Source organism: Mobula hypostoma, chromosome 4, assembly GCF_963921235.1.
Source record: "Mobula hypostoma chromosome 4, sMobHyp1.1, whole genome shotgun sequence".
Lineage (NCBI taxonomy): Eukaryota > Metazoa > Chordata > Chondrichthyes > Myliobatiformes > Myliobatidae > Mobula > Mobula hypostoma.
The window spans coordinates 15,135,077-15,159,715 of record NC_086100.1 but is presented as its reverse complement, the minus strand read 5'-3'; the positions used below and the strand labels follow the sequence as shown (position 1 = coordinate 15,159,715).

The window sequence follows — 24,639 nt, the reverse complement described above, 5'->3', positions numbered from 1 at the left end:
GTTCATGGCCTAAGGTAGAAGGAGTCAATTTTAGAAAACTTAGCACATTTATTTTTCAACGTAGTCCCCTCCTACATTTACACACTTAGTCCAGCCATCATGGAGCATACAGATATTGGACCTCCAGAAAGTGCCTACAGCAGGGGTGATTTATAAGATTGTGGCCGCGGGTAGAAGGAGATTAGTTATACCACTCTCGTTACATGCACATGCAGTTCAACTCTGAGTGAGTATACAGAAAGTTAATAACTCATCTCCTTCTACCTTAGGCCACGAACTTATCAATCACCCCTGATGCGTTATTAACCTCAAACTTTCTGCATAATGCAAATGTAGGAGGGGACTCTATTGAAAAGTAAATGTGCTAGGTTTTCTAAAATTGACTCCTTCTACCTTAGACCACGAACTTATCAATCACCCCATTAGCTTTAGTTGTCAATGTACATCGAAACTTTGAAACATGCAGTGAAATGTCCTGTTTGCATCAATGCCCAACAGAGTCGAAGGATGTGCTGCGGACAGTCCGTAAGAATCTCCATGCTTCTGTTGCCAATGTCACATGCCCCCAATTTACTAGCCCTAACCTGTATGTCTTTGGAATGTGGGAGGAAACAGGAGCACCCGAAGGAAACCCACACAGTCACTGGGAGAACGTACAAACTCCTTACAGACAAGACAGGAATTGAACCTCATTCTTAAAGCTGGTGCTGTAGGGTGTAACTGTTGGAGTCACAGAAAACATTCAGCATAGCAACGGGCCATTCGGCCCATCCAGTCCATGCCAAACCACTTGAGCTGCCTAGTCCCATTGACCTGCACTGACCAGCCTTCCTTCCCCCGACTACTAATGTACCCATCCAAGTTTCTTTTGAATGTTGAAATTGAAATCACATCTACCACTTGCGCTGGCGGCTCACTATCACCACCCTCCTATTGAAGAAGCTCCCCCCTCATGTTCACTTTTCTCCCTTCACCCATGACCTATGTTTGTAGTCTAATCCAACCTCAGTGGAAAAAGCCTGCTTCCATTTACCTATCTATACCCTTCATAATGTTGTACTATGCTACCATGCCAACAGCTTCAGGTCATGAGTGGACAATATGGGGTGTACCAAAGAAGAGGTGGGTGGGTTTTAGTGTCCAGTACAGGATGGCCCCTGGGTGACATCTGTGTTGTACACTTCAATGTGTACAGTGCTGTTGGCTGACACTGTGCCCAGCATGTTCCTGGATCACAAGGATTTTTGTTTAATTCAATTAATAGGCCTAATGCCAACTAATTATGGAGATAAAATAATAAGTATGAGTTTGACGATTGAAATTTCATGCAAAATAAGCAGTTAATGCAAATATAATCCAATTAAATAGATTAAATTTAGTTAATAATGGAAAGCCAATCAGTTACATCAGATTAAGTTGGTGCTGGTTTTAAGTGTGACTGGAGCAATGGATATAATCCCTAGGTGCAGGGGGAACTATTGATGAGGTGGAAATGAAGAAAAAGGGTGGGTGGCCCAGAAATAATTGGCACTTCGTCAATAGTGCAAAGCCAGAGCAGTCTCGGTCAAGATTCTGGCTCAGATTTAGCTTGTTTTTTTTTAAGTTTGTAAGGATGACTTTGAGGAGTTAGAGGTCAGGTTCAGGCTTAGGACAGAGGAAATCTTCACTTCAGGCTTCCTCTCTACACTCGGAGGCCACCCGAGCTGGAGGTCAGAGGGCTGGACAGTAGATGCTCCCAGATTCGACCCTGGAGTTCAAGGTCTTCAGTTAGTCCAGGGGTTAGTACCAATGATCAGAGCCCAAAGGTTGATCGGAAGCCCGGAGGTTGGAATCCAATGCCTGAAGCTTGGAGCCTGGAGGTTGGAGGCCAGACCTGGACCTGGAGGACTGTCCATCTGAAAGGGAAGGTGGGAGGGAAGGAGGAAAGGATCTTCTTTTGCCGTTGCTGTTTTTCTTTTCTGTATTGTTCTGCCGAGCATTGGGGGAATGCTCTGTCGGTGCTGGAATATGTGGTGAGACCACATGCCCAGCACATCTTTGGATTGTGTTGGTTGCTAACGCAAATGACACATTTCACTGTATGTTCTGATGTCCATCTAATAAATGAATCTGAATCAGAATCTGCCCTTTAAACAAGTCTGGAGTCCTTTGTAAGGGCTGGAGTGGGACCAGGAACAGCTCATGTGGGGAAATCACACAGCTTCAGGAGATAGCTATCCTTAACAGCAGAAATGAGCTGCTGGTGGAAAGCAGCAGGTCAAGCAGCGTCTGTGGGGGTGAAAGCATGGTCAGTGTTGAGGGTCGAGACCCAGGCTGTGAATATGAGTGAGAAAGGAAGCACTTTCCTCCAGGGTATCCCAAAGCACCCGGAGCAGTGAAATTTGGTCTGCGTGTGTGAAGCAGCTATCCCCGCAAGCACAGGAAACTCCCACAATGCAGCAGTGGTTGAAAGGTTATGAGGGTTAGCAGGAATACAGCATAAAGGTGAAGAATAAAACCAGCCATTAATGACGACACCAGTCCTAACGCATCCAAGGTCAGATAGTCTGATCTTTTGGGCCTTGTTGGCAATGATACTCAGCAAGTTGAATAGAAATTTGCTCTTCTATCGTGGGATCTGTTAGGTCAAAATGAGAGGCAATGGATTCAATCGGAGTCTGGTTTGTTATTACTGACTTCTGTTACGTTGTTTTGTGGCAGCAGTAGAGTGCAAAAATATAGCAATTGCTTCCCAGCGCTCTCCATAAGAGGTTTGTACATTCTCCCCGTGACCACGTGGGTTTCCTCCGGGTGCTCCAGTTTCCTCCCACATTCCAAAGACGTACGGGTTAGTAGGCTAGTTGGCCATATGGGTGCAGATGAGCAGAGCCAACTCGTGAGTTACCTAATAAAATGGCCACTGAGTGAATCTATCGTCCCTTAAACTAGGGAAGCCATTATGAGATAACCGTCATGGTGGGTATGCTATTACGTGTTGAGCAGACCAACTGCGTTTCCTTCCCTGAAGGACTTTGGTGAACCAGACCATTTTTTCTTACAACAGTCCAGCTGTTTCATTTAGACTCTCCTTACTTTGTAAGTCTCTTTCTTTATTTAATTAACTGAAGTTAAATTCCCCGGCAGCCGTGGTAGGATTTGAACTCACGCCTCCGGATTAATGAGGTTAGTTTTCCTCACCACCCCCCCCCCCGCTCCTTCTGATCCACGACATTAACCACTACCCTACTGTAACCCTACGCAGTCGCACATGGTGATAGGTGTGGGGTTGGGATGAGCTTAAAAGCACACAGCCTTGCTAACATCAGTTGTCTTGCTTAATTTTTAATGCCACTGTAATGGAATCACATTTTCCTTTGGCAGCCCTTGGATTTTGCCAGCCAGTCAGACAGCACTGTGATTCCTCTGTTCCCCGTTTAACACGAGCCTCACTGCGGAAAAATAAGAGGTCACCATAAAGGCAGCTTTTGTTAATATCTGACTTGGCTGTGATGTATTAAGAAAAAAAAAGTGATCACTGACTGAATGGAGCAGTTTATAAGTCGATGTACCACCTCCAGCCTGTGGGACTTCATTTGGTTTTGGGGTCTGCGGTGGGGGTGGGGGGGGAATGATAGAGGTTGTGGGTGGGCTACGGGTGAGGATGGGGGAGCAAGAGGAGAAGAGAATGTAGCATTCACGGCAGTCCCCTTCTTCTCTCTCTCTCCGGTTCATTCCAGACGGTAGAAGCTGTTACTGAGTCCGTGCCTCAGGCATTTGCCAACTTAACTGCAGACTCTGCAGTGTTTGGTTTGACCTCTCTGTGTGCGTGTGTAAGTGTGTTTCGCTTGTGTCGGCGGTTGTGTGCGCGTGCGCAGGCACCACACGTGTGCGTGCATGCAGGAGCTGTGTGCGTGCGCGCACGGGAACGCGAGCCTGCGGCGGCTGCAGACGCGAACGCGCGAGCGAGAGTGCCAGCATGCTCGGCATGGGCACGCGTGTGCGTGCGTGTGTGTGCGTGCGTGCGTGTGCGTGCGTGCGTGCATGTGTGCGTGCGTGCGTGCGAGAGAGAGGTTCTGCAGGTGCTTTGGCCCTTGCTCGAAGCTGGTGAAACACTAACACAGATTAATCAACTAACCGCATGTTGGGTGGATACAAAAGGCAACAGGGCCCACTGCATCCAAGGGACATTCTCTGCGCTTTGCAGCACAGCTGCCTATGTGTCTCACAGGCACAACCTTTCATGTGACAGCCCACACTGCTGGCACCTTGCCCGAACATCGCTGCAAGCTCTCCCTGATTGTCATCTCCCTATCATGCATTGCTTCACTGGGGCGGGGGGGAACCGGCCCATTATTTTAAAGATGTCCATCAACTGGCTGCATTATGCTGCTCTGTAAGTATTTGTTTGTGGTTTTGCCGCGTATGCAGGTAGACTTGCCTCTTGCATGTTACTTCCATCTTGACACAGGAAGGGTTTTTAATTTCCTTGGTTTCTTTGTGTGGGAGAGGAGTTAAATGCTGGTTGGTAAAATGTTGATATATCTGTTTCTCCTACAGGTTGGTACTGAGAAGTGCCTTTCCTGGAATCTCTGCTGCTTGGAACAGCTTCTAGGGCAGTCTCTGCTTTTTTTTGCCTTGCTTGCTACCAGCTAGACTGCGTCAACCGCACATCCATCCCCTCCAGCTTTAGAACGACTGGCCGCCCCCCCTTACCCCTGTCCTCTTTCCCCTTCACCCCCCCTTCCCCTTCATTCCCACCTTAAAGAGAGAGAGAGATAGAGGGAGAGAGGGAGAGAGAAGTAGAGTGAAGGAAGAACTATTCACAGTATTTCAGGCTGGCATTTCTCCTCTTGCTATGTTACTGTAACGAGCAAAGAATTATAACTTTACAAAACAAATCAACTCTTCCGGAAAGATCCACCTGAGACAAACTAAGGGAATTACGAGAACATAAAACAGAAAATCGGATCGCTTTGAATTTCTGCAAGCGGACTGGCAGACTCATTGATACCAATTGCTCACACAACTTGCCAAATCAACTGGTTCGATATTACATTTTTGGATTGATCTACTGAAAGCAACTGGGCAACGCGCACTCAGCAAAAAAAAAAGGTCATCCCAATTCACTGGATTCAAAGTGGCCTTCAAGTAATGCATCACTGAGGATCCGAAACCCATTACAGTTTTGGTGTATATCTGCCTGCCATTTTTTCAGTGGAAGTATAAAGAAAAGAAAGCTTTTTGTTGTTAAAAATCAAATTCACTTCAAGAACACCTCGCCCCGCTAATGCCAGGAGCTTCCTCACAGGGGAAACGTACCCGTGGTGATCTTTACGGCAAAATAGTCATCGAAACGTGAAGGAGTATTCTTTTAATTCCTTCCTTACCACCAACAACCCACCAAACAAGCTCAAGAGCTTTCTTTGACCGACCCACATTGCACCGCAGTCTGCCTGTTAACCTCCTGGGATATCTGTTCACTCACAAACATGGCTGTCAGTGTGGCACAGATACGGGACACAAAATGGCTGACGCTGGAAGTGTGCCGAGAATTCCAGAGAGGCACTTGCTCCCGGCCCGACACGGAATGTAAATTTGCACATCCTTCCAAAAGCTGTCAGGTGGAAAATGGACGTGTCATCGCCTGCTTTGACTCGCTGAAAGTAAGTGCAGAAATGACCTTCATTCTTTGTTAATTGTTGCGCGGGAATGAGCGTGTTTACTGTCACGCGCGCGTGTGTGTGTGTGTGTGTGTGTGTGTGTGTGTGTGTGTGTGTAAGTGCAAGGTTCTGTGTCCTGGGAACTATGCTAGGTGAAGTTTCCAATCGCTCCTGAGTATTCTGACAGAAATTGGCATGGTCACGAAACATTGATTCCATTACAGATGAGTCACTGTTTATGTTATGCCGTACTGAGCGAGGTTTTATACTGATGTCATGCAATGATTGCAGGGGTGAATGGCGAGATTATAAGTTATAATGGACAGTGATATTGTTGACGTTAGAGTGTGTGTTAACTAAGGGCCCCCTTTCTTTGAGAAAAAAAATCTGCCCAGCATTTTCTTCTGTGAATAAGCCTTTTCACCCCACACAGTTATTTTCAAAGTCTACGTGTTGTGTCTAGATTCTGAACAACGACAGATGTGTGCGTGCTCCTGGCATCAGCTGGAACTGCTTGGTTAAAAGACTGGTGACAGTCAAAGCATTACAGGGCTGGTTAACACCATTGCATCTGGATCAACTCTCTTGGCTTTGGGAGTGATACTACCTGAGGAGACCCCACTGTAACAAGGCTGGGCCATTCAGCCAGATTTTGGGCTTTTATGCACTAGAGAGTCATAGAATGCAGAAGCAAGCCCTTTGGCCTATCTAGTCTGTGCTGAGCTATTATTCTGCCTAGTTCCATCAACCAACACCAATACCATAGCCCTCCATAAGCCTCCGTTTATCTATCAAAATTTCTCTAAAACACTGGCAGCTCGTTCCGCACTCCCACCAGCCTCTGAGTGAAGAAGTTCCCCCTCATGTTCCTCTTAAGTATTTCGCCTTTCACTCTCAACCCATGAGCTCTAGTCTCACTAAACCTCAGTGGAGAAAGGCTGCCTGCACTTTATTCATTGGAATGTAGGAGACTGAGAGATCACTATAGAGGGATGAATAAAATCATGAGAGGCATAGACAGGGTCAGAATCAGAATCAGCTGTATTATCACTGACATATGTTGTGAAATCTGTTGTGTTGCAGCAGATGTACGTGGACACTATTTAAAAGACACCTGGACAGGTACACGGATGGGAAAGGTTGAGAGTGGTATTGGAAAATGGGACAAGCTTTAGGGTATCTTGGTCAGCATGGAAGTGTTGGCCCAAAGGGCCTGTTTCCAGGCTGTGTGATTCTGCGAGGGCAGGCCGCATGGACAGAAATTGAGAGGCTTTGTTCAGCGAAAAGCTAAAATGTGCTAAAAGAAATGGAAAGTCTTCCATCTATTTTTCTTTCGGTTTCAACCCAAGGAACAACAGTGTAGTTAATAAGAGAAGTCCCAGTTAATCCCCTTCTCAAAGGAAAACCACCTCTCAATAGTTGAACTTACCTATTATTACTGAGTAATGATGACTGCCCTCTATGGATGTCAGGGCAACACACAACTTCCCTAGCTGTTGGTTGAATATTTTTAGAGCAGTATGAGAGGTTGGAACTAAGGTGATTCCATTAATAGGCATCTTCATCCAGTTGGGTTTTGAGTCAGTGGAGTGCCATATGTGAAGAGGCCACGGTTGTAAGGTCAATGCAGGTACTCACAAAACGGGTCTGTAGGTGGAGCAGGAGTTCCCTCTTCGTACTTCCTTGCAAAACAAAAAGCTCAAGGTTAGTGAGATGATGACTAGTGGGCATCTTAGTGCTGTAGTTAAGCCTCCAACCTGATGGCATGAACATTGACTTCTCTAACTTCTGCTAGGCCCCACCTCCCCCTCGTACCCCATCTGTTACTCATTTTTATGCACACATTCTTTCTCTCACTCTCCTTTTTCTCCCTCTGTCCCTCTGAATATACCTCTTGCCCATCCTCTGGGTCACCCCCCCCCCGTCTTTCTTCCCGGACCTCCTGTCCCATGATCCTATCGTATCCCCATTTGCCTATCACCTGTCCAGCTCTCGGCTCTATCCCTCCCCCTCATGTCTTCTCCTATCATTTTGCATCTCCCCCTCCCCCTCCAGCTTTCAAATCCCTTACTCACTCTTCCTTCAGTTAGTCCTGACGAAGGGTCTCGGCCTGAAACGTCGACTGCGCCTCTTCCTATAGATGCTGCTTGGCCTGCTGCATTCACCAGCAACTTTGATGTGTGTTGCTTGAATTTCCAGCATCTGCAGAATTCCTGTTGTTAGCTGTTATTACCTGCTAGGTGGGTTAACTTGATGAGGAAAAGAATTAGAGAAATTTTCAGCAGAGAAATAGGTCATCCAAGCCCTCAACTCCACATTGATCTGCAAAAGAGTGAAGCCTCTTTCATACAGAGACCACAAGAAATTCTGCAGTTACTAGAAATGGTGGGCATAACACACACAAAATGCTGGGGGGACTCGGAACATCAGGCAGCCTCTGTGGAGAGGAAGAAGCAGTTGATGTTTTGAGCCAATAATAATGTGATTACTTGAGTTGAGTGCGATGTTCTCCTAAGGATTTGTTTATTGGTGGCTTCTCAGCTGGCTGTGGAAGTTGATCCGGGATCCGCATATTGTGGTGTAGCGAGCAAGAGTGGCTCTTTGTAGTGGTTGGGTCTTTTAATTGATCAGTCTCTCCTTGTGGAGCTGCCGCTTTTTCTCGGCAGCACAATGGAGGTCGATCACATGTAGCACAGCTCTCTCTTGAACAAATTTCCTCCAGCTGTACCTACAGAGTGCAAAGTCTTCCCAGTTTTTAGATGTGACGTTGAATTTCTTCAGACTGATTTGGACCGATATCCTTCATCAGGACTCATATTGAAAGGTGCTGTTGAAGGGCCCTGTCTAGAAATATTGACTGTTTATTTCTCTCCGTAGATGCTGAGTTCCTCTGGCATTTTGTATGTGTTGTTCAAGCAGCTTGTCACAGCCTTTCTGACAGGATATTATACCTGTATGTTTTATTATTTGATCCAATGCCAAACACTTCCCCCACCCCCCCACAACTTTCCCACAGGTGATCACCTGATGCAGCACCCTCCCACCTAACCCAATCGACTGGATGATGAACCTTTCATTGCCTGTTTATATATATATATAGGCATCCGTTAGTCTCATGGGACCATGGACTTCCGCCTTGGAAAGTTTCCAGGCCTGGGCAAAGTTGTATGGAAGACCAGCAGTTGCCCATGCTGCAAGTCTCCCCTCTCCACGCCACAGATGTTGTCCAAGGGAAGGGCATTAGAACTTAGGACTCATACAGCTTGGCACCGGTGTCGTCACAGAGCAATGTGTGGTTAAGTGCCTTGCTCAAGGACACACACACTGCCTCAGCCAAGGCTCGAACTAGTGACCTTCAAATCACTAGACGAACACCTTAACCGCTTGGCCTGTTTGGACAATGGAGAACAAACAAAATAGCAAAGTTCTTGATGGCAGAGGGGCTTGGACACTTTACTTGATGTTTGGCATGGACGTAGTGCGTCAAAGAACCTGTTTTTATCACCATGACAAAAGACTAGAGAAGCATATCCTGGGCAACATGCCCATTGTTCCCTGAAGGCAGTGAGACAGAACGGAAACTTCAGAAGGGATCCCAATGAAGGGGTTCCGCCAGAAACATTATCAATTTATTCTCCATAGATGCTGAGGTTTTTCAACGTTTTGTGTGTTGCTCAGGAGGGTTACCTGCTATTATTGACATGGGAAACAAGGGCAGGAAGATTAAATTGGAACTGTACAGAACATCATTAGGCCCCAACCACCATTCTTCGTAAATATCTGGTCACCACACAACAATAAAGCTGGTACAACACTGCAGAAAGTTCAGAGAAGATTTTTGAGAATGCTGGAGTTTGATACCGATGAAGATAAAAGACTAAGGGAAGGTTTAACTGAGAGGAAGGTTTCTGAATCAGAATCAGGTTTAATATCATTGTTTCATGTCATGGAATTTGGCATTTTAAAACTACAGTACATTGCAACACATGATAATAAAACTATAAATTACAAGAAGAAACACACATATATATATATATAGATATATAAATAAATGAAATAAGTAGTGTAAAAGTTCAAAGTATATTTAATATCAAAGTATGTAAAATATATGCAACCTTGAACTTCATGTACTTACAGGCAGCCACAAAACAAAGAAACACAATAGAACCCATTTTAAAAATAAGATTGTCTAATTGTGCAAACAATAAAAGTAAGCAAATAATATTCAGAACTGAAGTTCATGGAAGTCAGTACACAGTCACGAAGCCAGCCATTATAGGAGAGATGCTGAGGTTTTGGAGATGCTGCAGAGTAGGATGTTGCCTGGATTAGAGGAAATGTACTATAACGAGAGTTTGGACAAACTTTGGTTTTGTTTCCTCTGGAGCAGCAAAAGCTGAGGAGAGATCTGTTAGAGAATTTGATGATAATGAGAGGCATAGATAGAGTAGACAAGCAATACCTTTTTCCCAATGGTTGAGAAGTCTAATACCAGAGGGCATGCATATAAGGTGAGGGGGAGTAAATTCAAAAGAGATGGAGAGAAAAGAGGAGATTCACGTGAATCATTCTGGGAATGAGGAGTGTTTGATGACTCTGGGCCTTTACTCACCGGAGCTTAGAAGAGAGAGGAAGGATGTCATTGAAACCTATGGAATACTGAAAGGCTTGACAGAGTAAATGCAGAGATGTTTCCTATATTGGGTGAGTCTAGGACAAGAAGGCACAGCCTCAGAGTACAAGGACATTCATTTAGAAATGAGTTAAAAAAAGAATTTCTTTAGCCAGAGGGTGGTGAATCTGTGGAATTCATTGCCATTGACTGCTGGGGAGGCCAGGTCATTGAGAATATTTACAGCAGAGATTGATAGGTTCAAGCAGTGGGAATAGAACCAGTATGGTGGAGCTGAAGATGCCAGTAGATTTACAAGTAGATGATGGGCATACATAAATGTAAGGAAGGACAAGCCAATGATTCGGTACAAATGCAGACAGAGCAAAGCATTAAATTTTAACACAGAGGCAAAATTCTAAAGGGCGAAGAAAGCAGGACTGAAGGTACTGTATTTAAATGCATTTGGAATAAGGTGGATGAACTTGTGGTGCAATTATAGATTGGGCAGTATAACATTGTGGGCACCACTGAGTCATTGGTGCAAGAAGGCCAGAGTTGGGAGCTTAAAAAGACAGGCAGTGGCATATGTGGTGGTGTGACTCTGTTGATAAGAGGTGGAACTACATCTTTAGAAAGAGATGGGTCAGAGGATGTTGGATCTTTGTGGGTGGAGTTAAGAAACTGCAAGGGTTAAAAAACCATTATGGGAATCATATATAGGCCTCCAAATTGTAGCCAAGATGTGGGGTTAAGATTGAAAAGGGAGGTGGAAAAGACTCGTAATAAGGGTAATGACACAATTGTAATGGTGGACTTCAATATGCAAGAGGATTGGAAAAATCCAGCTGGTGTCAGATTGCAAGAGAGGGAATTTGTTGAATACCCATGAGATGGCTTTTTAGAGCAGCCTGTGGTTGAGCCTACTCGAGGAAAGACTATCTTAGATTGGGTTTTGTGTAATAACCCAGATCTTATTAGAGAGCTTAACGTAAAGGAGGCAGTGATCATAATATGTTTGAATTCATACTGCAGTTTGAGAGGGAGAAGCACAACTCACATGTATCAGTATCACAATGGAATAAAGGGAATTACAGAGACATGAGAGAGGAGCTTGCCCAGGTGGATGGGAGGAGGATACTGGTGGGGATGACAACAGAGCAGAGATGGCTGAAGTTTCTGGGAATAGTTCACAAGGCACAGGATAGGTAGGACCCACAGAAGAAGATGTTCTCAAATTGCAGGAATAGGTAACCGTGGCTGACAAGGGAAGTTATGGACTGCATAAAAGCTGAGGAAAGAGCATATAAGGTATCAAAAGTGAGTGTGAAGTTGGAGGATTGGGAAGCTTTTAAAATCTAGCAAAAGGCAACTAAAAAGTTATAACAAGGGAAAAGATTAAATATGAGGGCAGACTAGCCAATAATATAAAGCAAGATACCAAAAGTTTTTTCCAATTTTATGAAGAGTAAAGGGAGGTGAGAGTTGATATTGGACTACTGGAAAATGATGCTGGTGAGGTAGTAGTGGAGGACAAAGAAATGGCAGATGAACTTAATGGGTACTTTGCATTGGTCGTCACTGTGGAAGACACTAGCAGTGTGCCAGAGGTCTATGAGTGTCATGGAGCAGGGGTGAATGTCATTGCTATTATAAAAGAAAAAGTGCTAGGCAAACTCAAAGGTCTTAAGGTGGATAAGTCACCTGGGCTAGATGGACTACATCCCAGAGCCCTGAGTGAGGTTGCTGAAGAAATAACAGGTGCATTGGTCATGATCTTTCAAGAAAAACTGGATTCTGGCATGGTCCCAGAGGACTGGAAGATTTCACTCTGTGCTTTAGGAAGGCAAAAGAAAGAAAATCCAAGGCCAGTTAGCCTAACCTCAGTGGTTGGGAAAGTTTTAGAGTCCATTATTAAGGATGAGATTTTGGAGTACTTGGAGACTAATGACAAAATAAGTCAAAGTCAGCATGGTTTCTGTCAAGGGAAATCTTGCCTGAAAAATCTGTTAGAGATCTTCAAGGAAGTGTAAAGCAGAGTGGACAAAGGAGAAGCAATGGATGTCATTTACTTAAATTTTCACAAGGCGTTGGAAAAGGTGCCAGACATGATGCTGCTTAACAAGATAAAACCCTATGGCATTACAGGAAATATATTGACATGGATAGTGGAATGGCTGACAGGCAGGAGGCAGCGAGTGGGAATAAAAGGGGCCTTTTCTGGTTGGCTGCCAGTGACTATTGTTGTTCCTCAGCTGTCAGTATTGGGACCACTATTTTCACTTTGTTTGTCAATGATTTATATAATGGAATTGATGGCTTTGTGGCAACATTTGCGGATGATACAAAGATAGGTGGAGGGGTAGTTAATGCTGAGGAAGCAATGCAATTGCAGCAGAGCTTAGACAGATTGGAAGAATGGGCAAAAAGGTGGCAGATGGAATACAGTGTTGGGAAATGTATGATAATGCATTTTGGTAAAATGAACAAAAGTGCCAACTATTATCTAAATGGGGAGAAGGTTCAAATGTCAGATGTGAAAAGGGACTTAAGAGTCTTCATGCAAGACTCCCAGAAGGTTTATTTTCAGGATGAGTCTGTGGTAAAGAAGGCAAATGCAATGTTGGCATTTATTTCAAGGGGAATAGAATATAAAAACAAGGAGATAATGTTGAGCCTTTATAAGACACTAGTCAGGATACATTTAGGGTATTGTCAACAATTTTAGGCCCCATATCTCAGAGAGAAAGTGTTGTGATTGGAAAGAGTCCAGAGGAGGTTCGTGAGGATGATTCCCAGAATGAATGGGTTAACATATGAGGAGCATTTGGCAGCCTTGGGCCTGTGTTCACTAGAATTTAGAAGAATGCGGGGAACCTCATTGAAACCTACGGAATATTGAAAGGACTAGAGAAAGCGGATGTGGAGAATATGTTTCCTATGGTGGAGTATCCAGAACTAGAGGGCACTACATCAAAACTGAGGGGTGACCCTTTAGAACAGAGGAAAGGAGAATTTTTTTTTAGCCAGAGAGTAGTAAATCTGTGGAAGGCTCTGCCACAGCCTACGGTAGAAGCCATGACCGTGTGTATATTTAAGGTGAAAGTTGATCATTTGCTGATCGGACACAGCATCGAAGGATATGGCGAGAAGGCAGGTATGTGGGTTTGAGTGGGATCTGGGATCAGCCATGATGGAATTGCACAGCCGACTCGATGGGCTGAATGGCCTAATTCCACTCCTATATCTTATGGTCTTCTGGTCATGGGGAGAAGGCAGGAGAATGGGGTTGAGAGAGATAATAAATCAGCCATGATGGGATGCCAGAGCAGACTCAATTGACTAAATGGCTTAATATGGCTCCTCTATCTTATAGTCTTATGGAGATGTGAGGGGCAAGTATTTTACAAAGAGTGTTGGATGCTGGAATGTGCGGCCTGAGGCAGATACATTTGGGACGTTTAAGAGACATTTAGACAAGCACATGAATGTGAGGGAGATGGAACATTATGCACAATGTTTAGGTAAAAGGAGTTAGTTTAATTGCCATTTTGATTACTAATTTGATTAGTTCATGACGACATTGTGGGCAAAAGGGCCTGATCCTGTGCCATATAGTTCCATGTTCTATGTTAGTCCATACATTGTCTGCTCATTCACTGTAATCCCTAATTCCATCAGTGACAAAACAGCTAAAGGGTTCTGCCTTGAATATTTTCAGCAGCAGAACATCCACACTTCTCTAGGACAGGAGATTGCAACGATGCACATAAAGTTCTGCTCAGTCTCAAAATCCTACAAAAGGACCATAAGATATAGGAGGATAATTAGACCATTCAGCCGTTTGAGTCGCCATGTAAAAAAATCATGGCTGATTCACAGATTATAGAGGAAGAGGTGTTTGCTGTCTTGAGGCAAATGAGGCTGGATCCCCAGGGCCTGACGAGGTGCTCCCTCGAACCCTGTGGGAAGCAAGTGCAGGAATTGTAGGGACTTAGCGAAGATATTTAAAGCATCCTTGGCAACAGGTGAGGTACCAGAGGATTAGAGGGTTGCTAATGTTGTTCCGCTATTTAAGATAGGCTCTAAAAATAAACCAGGAAATTATAGGCCTGTGAGCTTGACATCAGCAGTGGGAAAGTCATTGGAAGGTATTCTAAGGGTCTGGATATATGAGAATTTGGAGAGACATGGACTGAGCAATAGTCATCATGGCTTTCTACACAGTAGGACATGTATAACCAACCTTATAGAGTTTTTTGAAGTTACCAGGAAAATTAATGAAGGCAAGACAGTGGATGGTGTCAACATTAACTTTAGCAAGGCATTTGACAGGGTCTTGCGTAGGTGGTTGGTCAAGAAGGTTCAGTCACTCAGCATTCAAGATGAGGTAGAATTGACTTTGTGGGAGAAGCCAGAGAGTGATATTAGATGGTTATCTCTCTGGCTGGAGGCCTGTGACTAGTGGTGTGCTGCAGGGATTAGTACTGGGTCTATTGATGTCGGTCATCTATATCAATGATCTGGATGATCATGTGGTTAACTGGATGGGGAATACTGTCAGAGCTTGCAGCAGGATCTGGACCAGCTGGAAAAATTGCAGATGGAATTTAATGCAGACAAATGCAAGGTGTTGTACTTTGGTAGGACCAACCAGGGTAGGTTTTACACAATGAATGGTAGGACACTGAAGTGTACTGTAGAACAAGGGATCTGGGAATACAGGCTCATAATTTATTGAAAGTGGTGTCACTGGTAGATGGGGCCATAAAGAAAACTTTTGTCACATTGCCCTTCATAAATCTAAGTATTGAGTATAGGAGATGAGATGTTATGTTGAAGTTGTATAAGAAGTTGAGAAGGCCTAATTTGGAGTATTGTGTGCAGTTTTGGTTGCCTACCTACAGGAAGGATGTGAATAAGGTTAAAAGACTACAGAGAAACTTTACAACGATGTTGCCAGGACTGGAGGAGCTAAGTTATAAGGGAAGATTGAATAGGTTAGCACTTTATTCCTTAGAACATAGAAGATTCAGGGGTGATTTGTTAGAGGTATACAAAATTATGAGGGTTATAGATAGGATACAGGCAAACAGGCTTTTTCCACTGAGTTTGAGTGGGACTACAATCAGAGGTCATGGGTTAAGGGTGATAGGTGAAAAATTTAAGGGGAACATGAGGGGAAACTTCTTCACTCAGAGGGTTGAGAAAGCGTGGAAGGAGCTACCAGTGCAAGTTGTGAATGTGAGCTTAATTTCAAAGTTTAAGAGAAGTTTGGATAGGTACATGGATGGTAGGGCTATGGAGGGTTATGGCCCTGGAGCAGGTCAATGGGAGTAGGCAGTTTAAGTGGCTTTGGTAAGGGCTAGATGGGTTAAAGGTCCTGTTTCAGTGCTGTACTTTTCTATGACTTTATAGCTCTATTTTTCCCTCAACCCTATTCTCCAGCTTTCTCCTCAGAACTCTAAATCCATTTACTGAGCAATAACTTATCAACCTCTGTCTTACATATGTGCCGTGGTCGTAGGAAAGCAACTGTTCTCGAGCCTGGTGGTGTTGGACTTGAGGTATCTGTACCTTCTGCCTGAAGGTGGCAGGGAGAAGAGATCATGGCATCTTTGACGATGGATGCGACTTTCTTGAGGAAAGCAGCTTATTCAGATGTTGTTAATTGTGGGAAGGACTGCGCCCATGATAGATTGGGCTGCATCTATAACTTCCTGCAGCCTCTTGTATTCCTGTGAAATTGCCATACCAGACTACAATGTAAACAGCTATCATGTAATCATGGAACTCCATAAAAAGGAAATAAGAAGTGAATTTTATCTCAAATTAAGTTCGAGTTTAAGTTTATTGTCAATCAACCACACACATGTGGATGGCTAAATGAAACATTATTCCTCCGAGGCCGAGATGCAAAACAAAGTACATACATATGGTCACAGACAGCATGTAAAATAATATTAATGGATAATAAAAAAATGTAAAAAACGATGTACAAGTTGACATAAACTGCATATAAATATACAACAGTATAATGCTGCTGGTGCTGTCATAAATAATGTACACTGGGTGGTAGTAGGGCCTTCTGAAGTCTTACAGCCTGAGGGAAGGACCTGTTACCCAGCCTAACAGTCCTTGTTCTTATACTCAGTACATTCTGCCTGATGGTAGGAGATCAAAGCAATAGTACTCACAACATCACTCCCATTCAGAACCACCATATTTTTGAAGGGTTTCGACGCAAAGGCTTGACTATTTCCCCCCATAAATGCTTCCTGACCTGTTGACTTTCTTCCGCATTTTATTCATTGCTCTAAGTCAAAGTCAAGTTTACAAGAACACGCATGCACAGGTGCAATGAAAAACTTACCTGCTTGCCTCATGTGGCTTTGGATCTTGATTGGAAAGTTTGCTCCCACAGCCAATTCACTTGTGACCCAGAGAGTAGCAGTATGTCGGGAGATAACCTAATATCACAAATTGCCGTGGTGAAAAATCAAACCTGAATTTTTTTTTCTTCATTTCCTCACTTGTAGATCTAGAGTTATCCTGGCATTTGAAATGGAGCACCTTTGCAGCTCTGAGTGTTGTTACCTCCTTGCACCAGGGCACCAAATTTCAGTCCTAACTTCAGATGTACTTGAATGGAGTTTGCAAGTTCTCTCTCTGTGTCTGTGTTGATTTCCTCTGGTTTCCTCCCTTCTCCCAAAACATGATCATGAAAAGGGTAATGGTTGGACATATAGGAGTGAATAGGCATTCAGGAAAAGAAATTTGGTGGGGGGAATGAGACTGACGTGATAATAATAAACCTATTCTAATTCTTTTAGGATCAGGCTACTCTTTTAGCCTTCCTTTGTGTGCTATTAAGTAAATATTACAATCTATTAGAATATACAGTAAGTACAATAATCACTCTCTGAACACAATGGGAAACTAGTGAAGTTGCACTCTCAAAGCTACAGAGATCCAGGATTAATCCTGACCTCCAGTGCTGTCATATTCTCCTTGTGCCTGCAAGGGTTTCCTCCAGCTGCCCTGGGTTCCTCTCATACCCACAGATGCGGGTGGGGCACTGGTCAATGAATTGCCCTGAGTGTGTGGCAGGGTGGTAGAATCAGTGGGGATTTGAGGAGCAATAAACAATCTGCAGGAGGAACTCAGCAAGTTGAGCAGCATCTGTGGGGAGATATCATTAGGGTCTCTCTTTTCCACCTATCAGAGATACTTATCAGGAGCACTGTGTAAGCAGAACCTTTAGATCGCTCCCATCCATCCAATAATCTCTTTGACCCCCTACCATCTGGCAGGATGCACCGTAACATTAGGGCAAGGACTGTTAGGATGGGAAACAGCTCCTTCCCCCAGGCCGTGAGGCTATTGAACTCCCTGCCACCACCCAGGTCTCATCACACATCAAGTGCCAGTAGCATTGTACTGTTTACTTTTTACCTTGTGACATAAATGCACCTCATTATTTGTTAATTTACTAGTGGTGATACTACTTCATGTGTTATGTGTGTGGGATATACATGCTGTGTTGTCCACCTTGTTTGGAGGAACGTCTGGTTTGGTGGTGTACATGTGTCCGATTGAATGACAACAAACTGAACTTGAACTTGAATTCTCAGCGTTTTACATTGAACCCTTAGAACGGAAGATGAGGGGAGAGCGGACAGAATAAAATGGGACTTGTATAAATACTTGTTTGGTGTTTCGAATTGGAACTGGAAATTGTTTATTGTAGAGTTACAGCGTCATGGAATGCCACAGCAGCACAGAGTAGGCCCCTTGACCCATATAGTCCTTGCTGAACCATTAATTTACCTAGTCTGTCGACCTGCCCCCAGACCATAACCCTCCATATCCCTCCCATCCAGGTACCTGTCCAAATGCCTCTTAAATAATGAAATCAAACCCGTTTTCGCAGTACCACCGACAACTTGTTCAACACTTTCACCACTCTCTGAGTGAAGAAGATCCCCTTCATGTTCCTCTAAACAATTCACCTTTCACTCTTAACACATGACCTTTCATTGTAGTCTCATTCAACCTCAGTGGAAAAGGCCTGTTTGCGTTTACCCCATCAATACCCCTCATAATACCGCTCCGTATATCTCTATGAAGTCTCCTCTCATTGTTCTATGCTCCAGGGAATAAAGTCTTAACTGATTCAACCTCTCCCTATAAATTAGGTCCTCAAATCCTGGCAGCATCCATATAAATTTTCTCAGCACTCTTTCAATCTTATTGACAACTTTCCAGTAGGTAGGTGGGTATTACTGTCATATGTCAAGATACAGTGAAAAGCTTGTCTTGTATACTGTTCATACAAATCAAATCATTACACAGTGCATTGACGTCAAAGTCAAAGTAAATTTATTATCAACGTACATCAGTGCTACCGTATAACCTTAAGATTCATTTTCTTACAGGCATTTAGAGGAAAAAATAGAATGATCAGATCATTACGCAGAACATTGAGGTAGAATGAGGTTAATCAGTACAGAGAAAGTGCAGTGCAGGTAAACAACAATGTGCAAGATGGTCACAACAGAGACATTTTGCTGACCAGCTACTCACTGGAACAAAAGGAATGTTTCCATCCTGTATGCATTCCGTGATTCTTTCCAAGTTACATTTAACAAGTTTAGCCTGGAGTTAATCTGAAGTCTCATAGAAGGCCAAGATTTCGCCATCTCATTTCTATTTATTCGTCATCTCCAAACTCAATCTTGGAATAATTAAGGGAGAAAGGAGATTTTAAGAAGTGGTTCTTCAAGAATGCAACAAACGTCATCAAAAGCCCTTAACACCCAGGGCATATCCTCCTTCCATTACCGCCATCAGGGAGGAGGTACAGGAGCCTGAAGACCTATGCTCAATGGTTTAGGAATAGCTTCTTCCTCTCTGCCATTAGATTCCAGACAGTCCATGGGTCCATGAAAACTACCAGATTATTCCTTTTTTGCATTATTAATCTATGTCTCAAAGGGCAAATGGCCTAATTCTGTCCCTATATCTTCTGGTCATCTGAAGGCAGACGATTGGAGCTGAGAGGGATAATGGATCAGCCATGATGAAATGGTGGAGCAGACTCGATGGGCCAAATGGCCTAATTCTGTTCCTATATCTTATCCTTTTATGATCTTATTATAATTTTATGCCTCGCACTACACAGCTGCCACAAAATTACAAAATTCATGACATACATTCAGCGGCCACTTTATTAGGTACACCTGTACACCTCATTAATGCAAATATCTAATCAACCAAAGTTCATGGTCAAGAGGTTCAGTAGTTGTTCAAACCAAACATCCAAATAGGGAAGAAATGTGATCTAAGTGACTATGACTGTGGTGCCAGATGGGGTGGTTTGAGTATCTCAGAAACTGCTGATTTCCTGGGATTTTCATGCACAACAGCCTCTAGAATTTACAGAGAATGGTGCAAAAAGCAGTACAAATCATCCAGTGAGCGGCAGTTCTGAGGGCGAAAATGAGAGAGGTCAGAGGAGAATGGCCAGACTGGTTCAAGCTGACAGGAAGGTGACAGTAACTCAAATAACATTGTGTTACAACACCGGTGTGCAGAAGAGCACCTCTGAATGCACAACATGTCAAACCTTGAAGTGGATGGGTTACAGGAGCAGAAGACCATAAACACACTCAGTGTTCACTTTATTTGATACAACGGTTGCCCCTTAAAGTGGATACTGATTGTCTGTCAGTGATAATAAACCTGTTTCTGATTCTATTTCATTAAAGGGGTCTTCTAGTTATAGATTCATGCTGTCATACAGCACAAAACCAGACACTTTGGCCCATCGCATCATGCAGCCCATTGAACACTAATCCTACTTATCCACAGCCGTCTATGCCTTGGTGACTTGTCTAGATCTTAATTAAGTGTCATGGAAGTATCTGGCTCCATGTGCCAGATTCCAGTCACTCTCTTTTTGGGAATAAGATCTTCCCTTTGCACAGTATCATGCGAGCATTAAGAAGGTAAATAATGGGAAGCTGTTCCAGGTCATGGATAGTTCAATGATACAGATAAAAAAGAACATAAGACAAAAGAGCAGAAGTCAGCCATGTGGCCCATCAAGCCTGCTCCACCATTGAATAGCTTCTTCCCCTCTGCTGTCAATTTCTGAATGTACATTGAACTCTACCGCAGTATCTTTTATTCACTTTTTACACTACTTACATAATTTAACTTTTTTTAAAAATATATACTTCTTACTTTAAATTATTGCAATGTACTGCTGCTGTATAACAACAGATGTCAGGACATACGCCAGTGCTATATCCTTATTCTGGTTCTGAATACAATCATGGCTGATCTGGCCATGGACCTGCCTTGCCCCATAACCATTTATTCCCCTGCTATGTAAAAATCTATCTAACTGTGTTTTAACTATATTTAATAAGGAAGCCTGTACTGCTTCCCTGGTCAGAGTATTCCACAGATTCATTACTCTCTGGGAAAAGCAGTTTCCTCTTATCTCTGTTTGAAATCTATTCCCCGAAATCTGGAGGTTATGTCACCTAGTTCTAGTCTCACTTGCCAGTGGAAACAACTTTCCTGCCTCTATTTTTCCCTTTCATAATTCTGTGTTTCCATCAGGTCCCCTCTTATTTTTCTGAATTCTAGTGCATATAGTCCCAAGCAATTCAATCCCTCCTTGTATGTGAGAGAAAGCTTTTAATTCGGTGGTGGTGATCAGATCATTCCCTGAAGGCTTCAAAAAAGGAATCGGGTAGGCACTTGTGTGAAAATAAGCAGGAGAAGAGAGAACATGAGGTAAATAGGAACTGGCACAGTTGACCTGAATGGATTTATTTGTGGTATAACAACTTCTATGATTCTATAAATATGGATTTAGTAAACCTGTCTACCAGACCACATGGCTGTAACATAATCTGGAACATTTTGATAGGAAATAGTGATGTATTCAAAATCGTCTTTCCCTTTTTTTTCCCTACTGGTGTCTCATAAGCTTTTTAAAAAAAAATTCCAGCTGTTGTAATCCAAATCGGACTTGCTTAAAAAAAAAGGACCACTGATCTGGGCACGAAATAAATGACGTTGGCCACAGGCTGGGCCAGGAAGTTAGGATCATTATCGGCAAGGAGGAGCCAGTTAGAAGCAGTTCAGCAAATTCTCGGCACCTTGCTCTCAAATTCTGCAAAGTGTAGTATCGTTCTGGAGCTGTTTCCTTCCATTTCAAACATTGTGATCCTTGAGAGCGAAGCTTCAGATGTTTATCTTTGTTCAATCCTGAGACAAACTAAAATCTCAGTGCGTTTATTTCTGAAACATCCATCCGGCACCTTAACATAGCGAAGCATCTGAGGTAGCTTCATGCAAAGTGTCAGATAGAATTTGACTTCAACCACCTTACAATAGGTGATCAAAACCTTGCCCATCTAGTAGGTTTTACAGAGCTTCTTGTGGAACGAGGGAGTGGCAGGTGGAAAATGGAGTCTCAGCACCACACAGCAGCATAGTTCACAGACTTGCTGCCACACAGCTCCGACCCAGTGTTGTCTGCCTGAGGATTTGCACGACCTCTCTGAGATAATACGGGCTTCTGCTGGGTTCTATGGTTTCCTCCCTGAAAGATGTACAGGTCGGTAGGTTAATTGGCTACTGTACGTTGACCCTAATGTGTAATTGAGTGGTAGGGTCTGGGGGTGGGGTGACTGTTAGAGAGAGTCAAATAAAATAAAATGGTGGGAAGACAATTTTTCCTTTGGTGGGGGAGCCAAAGGCCAGAGAGCACAGCTTCAAAATAGAGGGACTTCCATTGAGAACAGAGTTGGGGAGGAGTTTCTTTCGCCAGAGGGTGGTGAATCTGTGGAATTCATTGGCACAGGCAGCTTTACAGGCCAGGTCATTGGGTATAATTAAGGTGGAGGTTCATAGTTTCTTGATAAGTTAGGGTCTGAAAAGTCATGGGGAGAAGGCAGGAGATTGGGGCTGAGAGGGAAATATCAGCCACGGTGAAATGGCAGAGCAGACTCGATGGGCCGAATGACCTAATTCTGCTTAAAACTGGAGTAATGTAGGATTAGCGTAAATGAGTATTGGATGGTTAGCACTCTCTCTTGGGCTGAAGGGCCTCTTTCCTCATTGTGTCAGTCTATGTCTCTGATCAGCTACCTGAGGCTTGGATGGTGATCAGAGGAGTAGGATGAATGGCCCTCGGAGACTAGTTGAATGGTTGTGGGGAGAACTGGTTAGAGGGCTTTTTGGAATGGGAGTGGAGAATGCTGGGACTGGGGCAGGTGGGGCTGGCATTTGGAGGATACCAGGGGAATATGAGGTCAGAGATAGATGGGAGGAAGCAGTTGTGATGGGTGGGGTAGTGGTCTCTAAGGAAAAGAAGCTATTCATAAAGTCCAGGGATTCTACAGATGCTGGAAATCCAGAGGAACACAAAATGCTGTAGGAACTCAGCAAGTCAGGCAGCATCTGCGGAGCGGAATAAACAGTCAGAGTTTTGGTTTGAGACTCTTTATTGGAAAGGAAGTGGGAAGAGGCCAGAATAAGGAGGTGGGGCAGGGTGAGTCATTCAAGCTGGCAGCTGAGAGATGAGACCAGGTGAGGGGGAAGAAGGGTGAATGGGGGGAGGGTTATGAAGTGAGAAGCTGGGGAGGGGGTAGATGAAAGAGGTAAAGAGCTGAAGAAGAAAGAATCTGATAGGAGAGGACAGTGGACATGGAAGAAAGGGAAGGAAGAAAGAAAGGAACCAGAGGGAGCTGATGGACAGATGAGGAGGAAAGAACTGGTGAGAGGGTAGCCAGAATTAGGAATGGAAAAGGAGAGAAGGAGGGTTGGGATGTAGTTACCAGAATAAGAGCTACTTTATCGGGTTCCAAATCCAGCGCCAGGCTATTGAAGAAAAAAAATATACAGCAACTTACATGGGCCAAGTGATTACAAAAGTGCTTCTGGACAACTGAAGAGAAAGCTGAGGCTAATTTTAGGTAATAGTTCCCAACCTTCTAATGAAAACTTCACTAATTTCAAGTTAAAGTTCAAATTTAATTATCATTCAACCATACACGAATGCCCAGGAATACAGCCAAAAAAAATAGCTTTCCTCCAAGGCCAAGGTGCAAAACACATTAGGAACAGTTAAACACAGCACAAGGCACATAGAACATATATAAGAGAGCAAGCAAACATAATAAAAATACATACATGTAGCCCAAGTCTCAGGGCGATAAGTCCTGTAAATTGATGGTTCATAGGTGTTATTGGCAAAACCAAACAGCTCTCAGCAGTCTGCAGATGAATGTCTATATCCACGCACACAATCCAATTTGTCATTTCGCCGATCAAATACTGGAGTGCAGTACTAATGGCAGTGTCCAGTCCCCCCCACAGATGTCACGTTACACCACCCCTGGCTCCTCCTTTCCTGGACTGCTACAACAGGCAAGCCCACAGCTTGAGACCCAGTCCTCACTAAAACTGAGGACACATATCTCCCCCACCATCTGCGTCCCCAATAAACAAGGGAAACAGACTTGCACCATTTTACATTGTCAATGTCCAACAAGGTCTTGTGATTGCAAGAGAAACATCCAAGACCATCACTTGCTGTTAGACTGCACTCAGCCTTCACACACTGACTCTGATGACTTCCAGTAGCAGGCAGTAACTCGGACCGCACCAAGTCCAGCTCTTCCACCAACAAGCAGCTCGCCGGTGGCGTAGACCTGGAGTACCTGATGTTTTTAATGTCCAGCTTTGTCCTTCAAGTGTATAAAAAGACATTTAAGAAGATAAAAACACCTTTGGTTGGCACCCGTGAGGTCATTGCGTCCGAACGCACGGCCACCTTCCTGGAAGTTCTTTGTCGAATCACTGCAGGGAGTGATGATAGAGACAGGTACATTAAAGATCTTTAATGGACTCTTAGATAGTCACATGGATGATAGGAAAATGGAGGGCTGTGGTCTGTGTAGAGGTCATCTTGGATGATCCTACTTTATGTAAGAGTTATAAAATAAGGAGGAAGTTACAATGGTGGAGTTAGCATTGTAGTTCTCCCAAGACTGATTTGATGCTCTTTAGCACATTGAAGGTTGATCTAAATATCTTTATTTGCTTTTTCTTTGACTCCTCCCTTTTCAAAGGCAAACTCACCATGGCTTATGGCTCCAGTGGTTATCAGATATTCCCCACAAACTTGGCCAGGGTTCCATCTCCTAAATGCTGTCCTGTAACTATGATCATGAAGCAAATGAGTCACCTGGAGGAAGACTAGTCCACTCTGATAATAGTTACATAAAATACAAAATAGAAGAAAGCACAGAGGCATTGGCAGCGAAAAGTTTCTTCATGTTAAAAATATAGCATTGGCTATGG

At 43.7% G+C, this 24,639-nt stretch overlaps 1 protein-coding gene across 11 annotated transcripts in view; it reads left to right on the top strand.

Moving 5' to 3' along the window:
- Nucleotides 1-24,639, top strand: part of mbnl1 (muscleblind-like splicing regulator 1) — a 331,477-nt gene that overhangs the window by 134,848 nt on the left and 171,990 nt on the right. For 9 of the 11 annotated variants that reach the window (XM_063045320.1, XM_063045323.1, XM_063045330.1 and 6 more), the window contains one exon: nt 4,537-5,642. The exons of the other annotated variants lie outside the window; for them this stretch is intronic. In XM_063045320.1, the coding sequence (XP_062901390.1) occupies nt 5,469-5,642 (174 nt within the window). In that variant the 5' untranslated portion in view covers nt 4,537-5,468. The remainder of the gene's footprint in view (nt 1-4,536; nt 5,643-24,639) is intronic. 11 annotated transcript variants of the gene reach the window in all.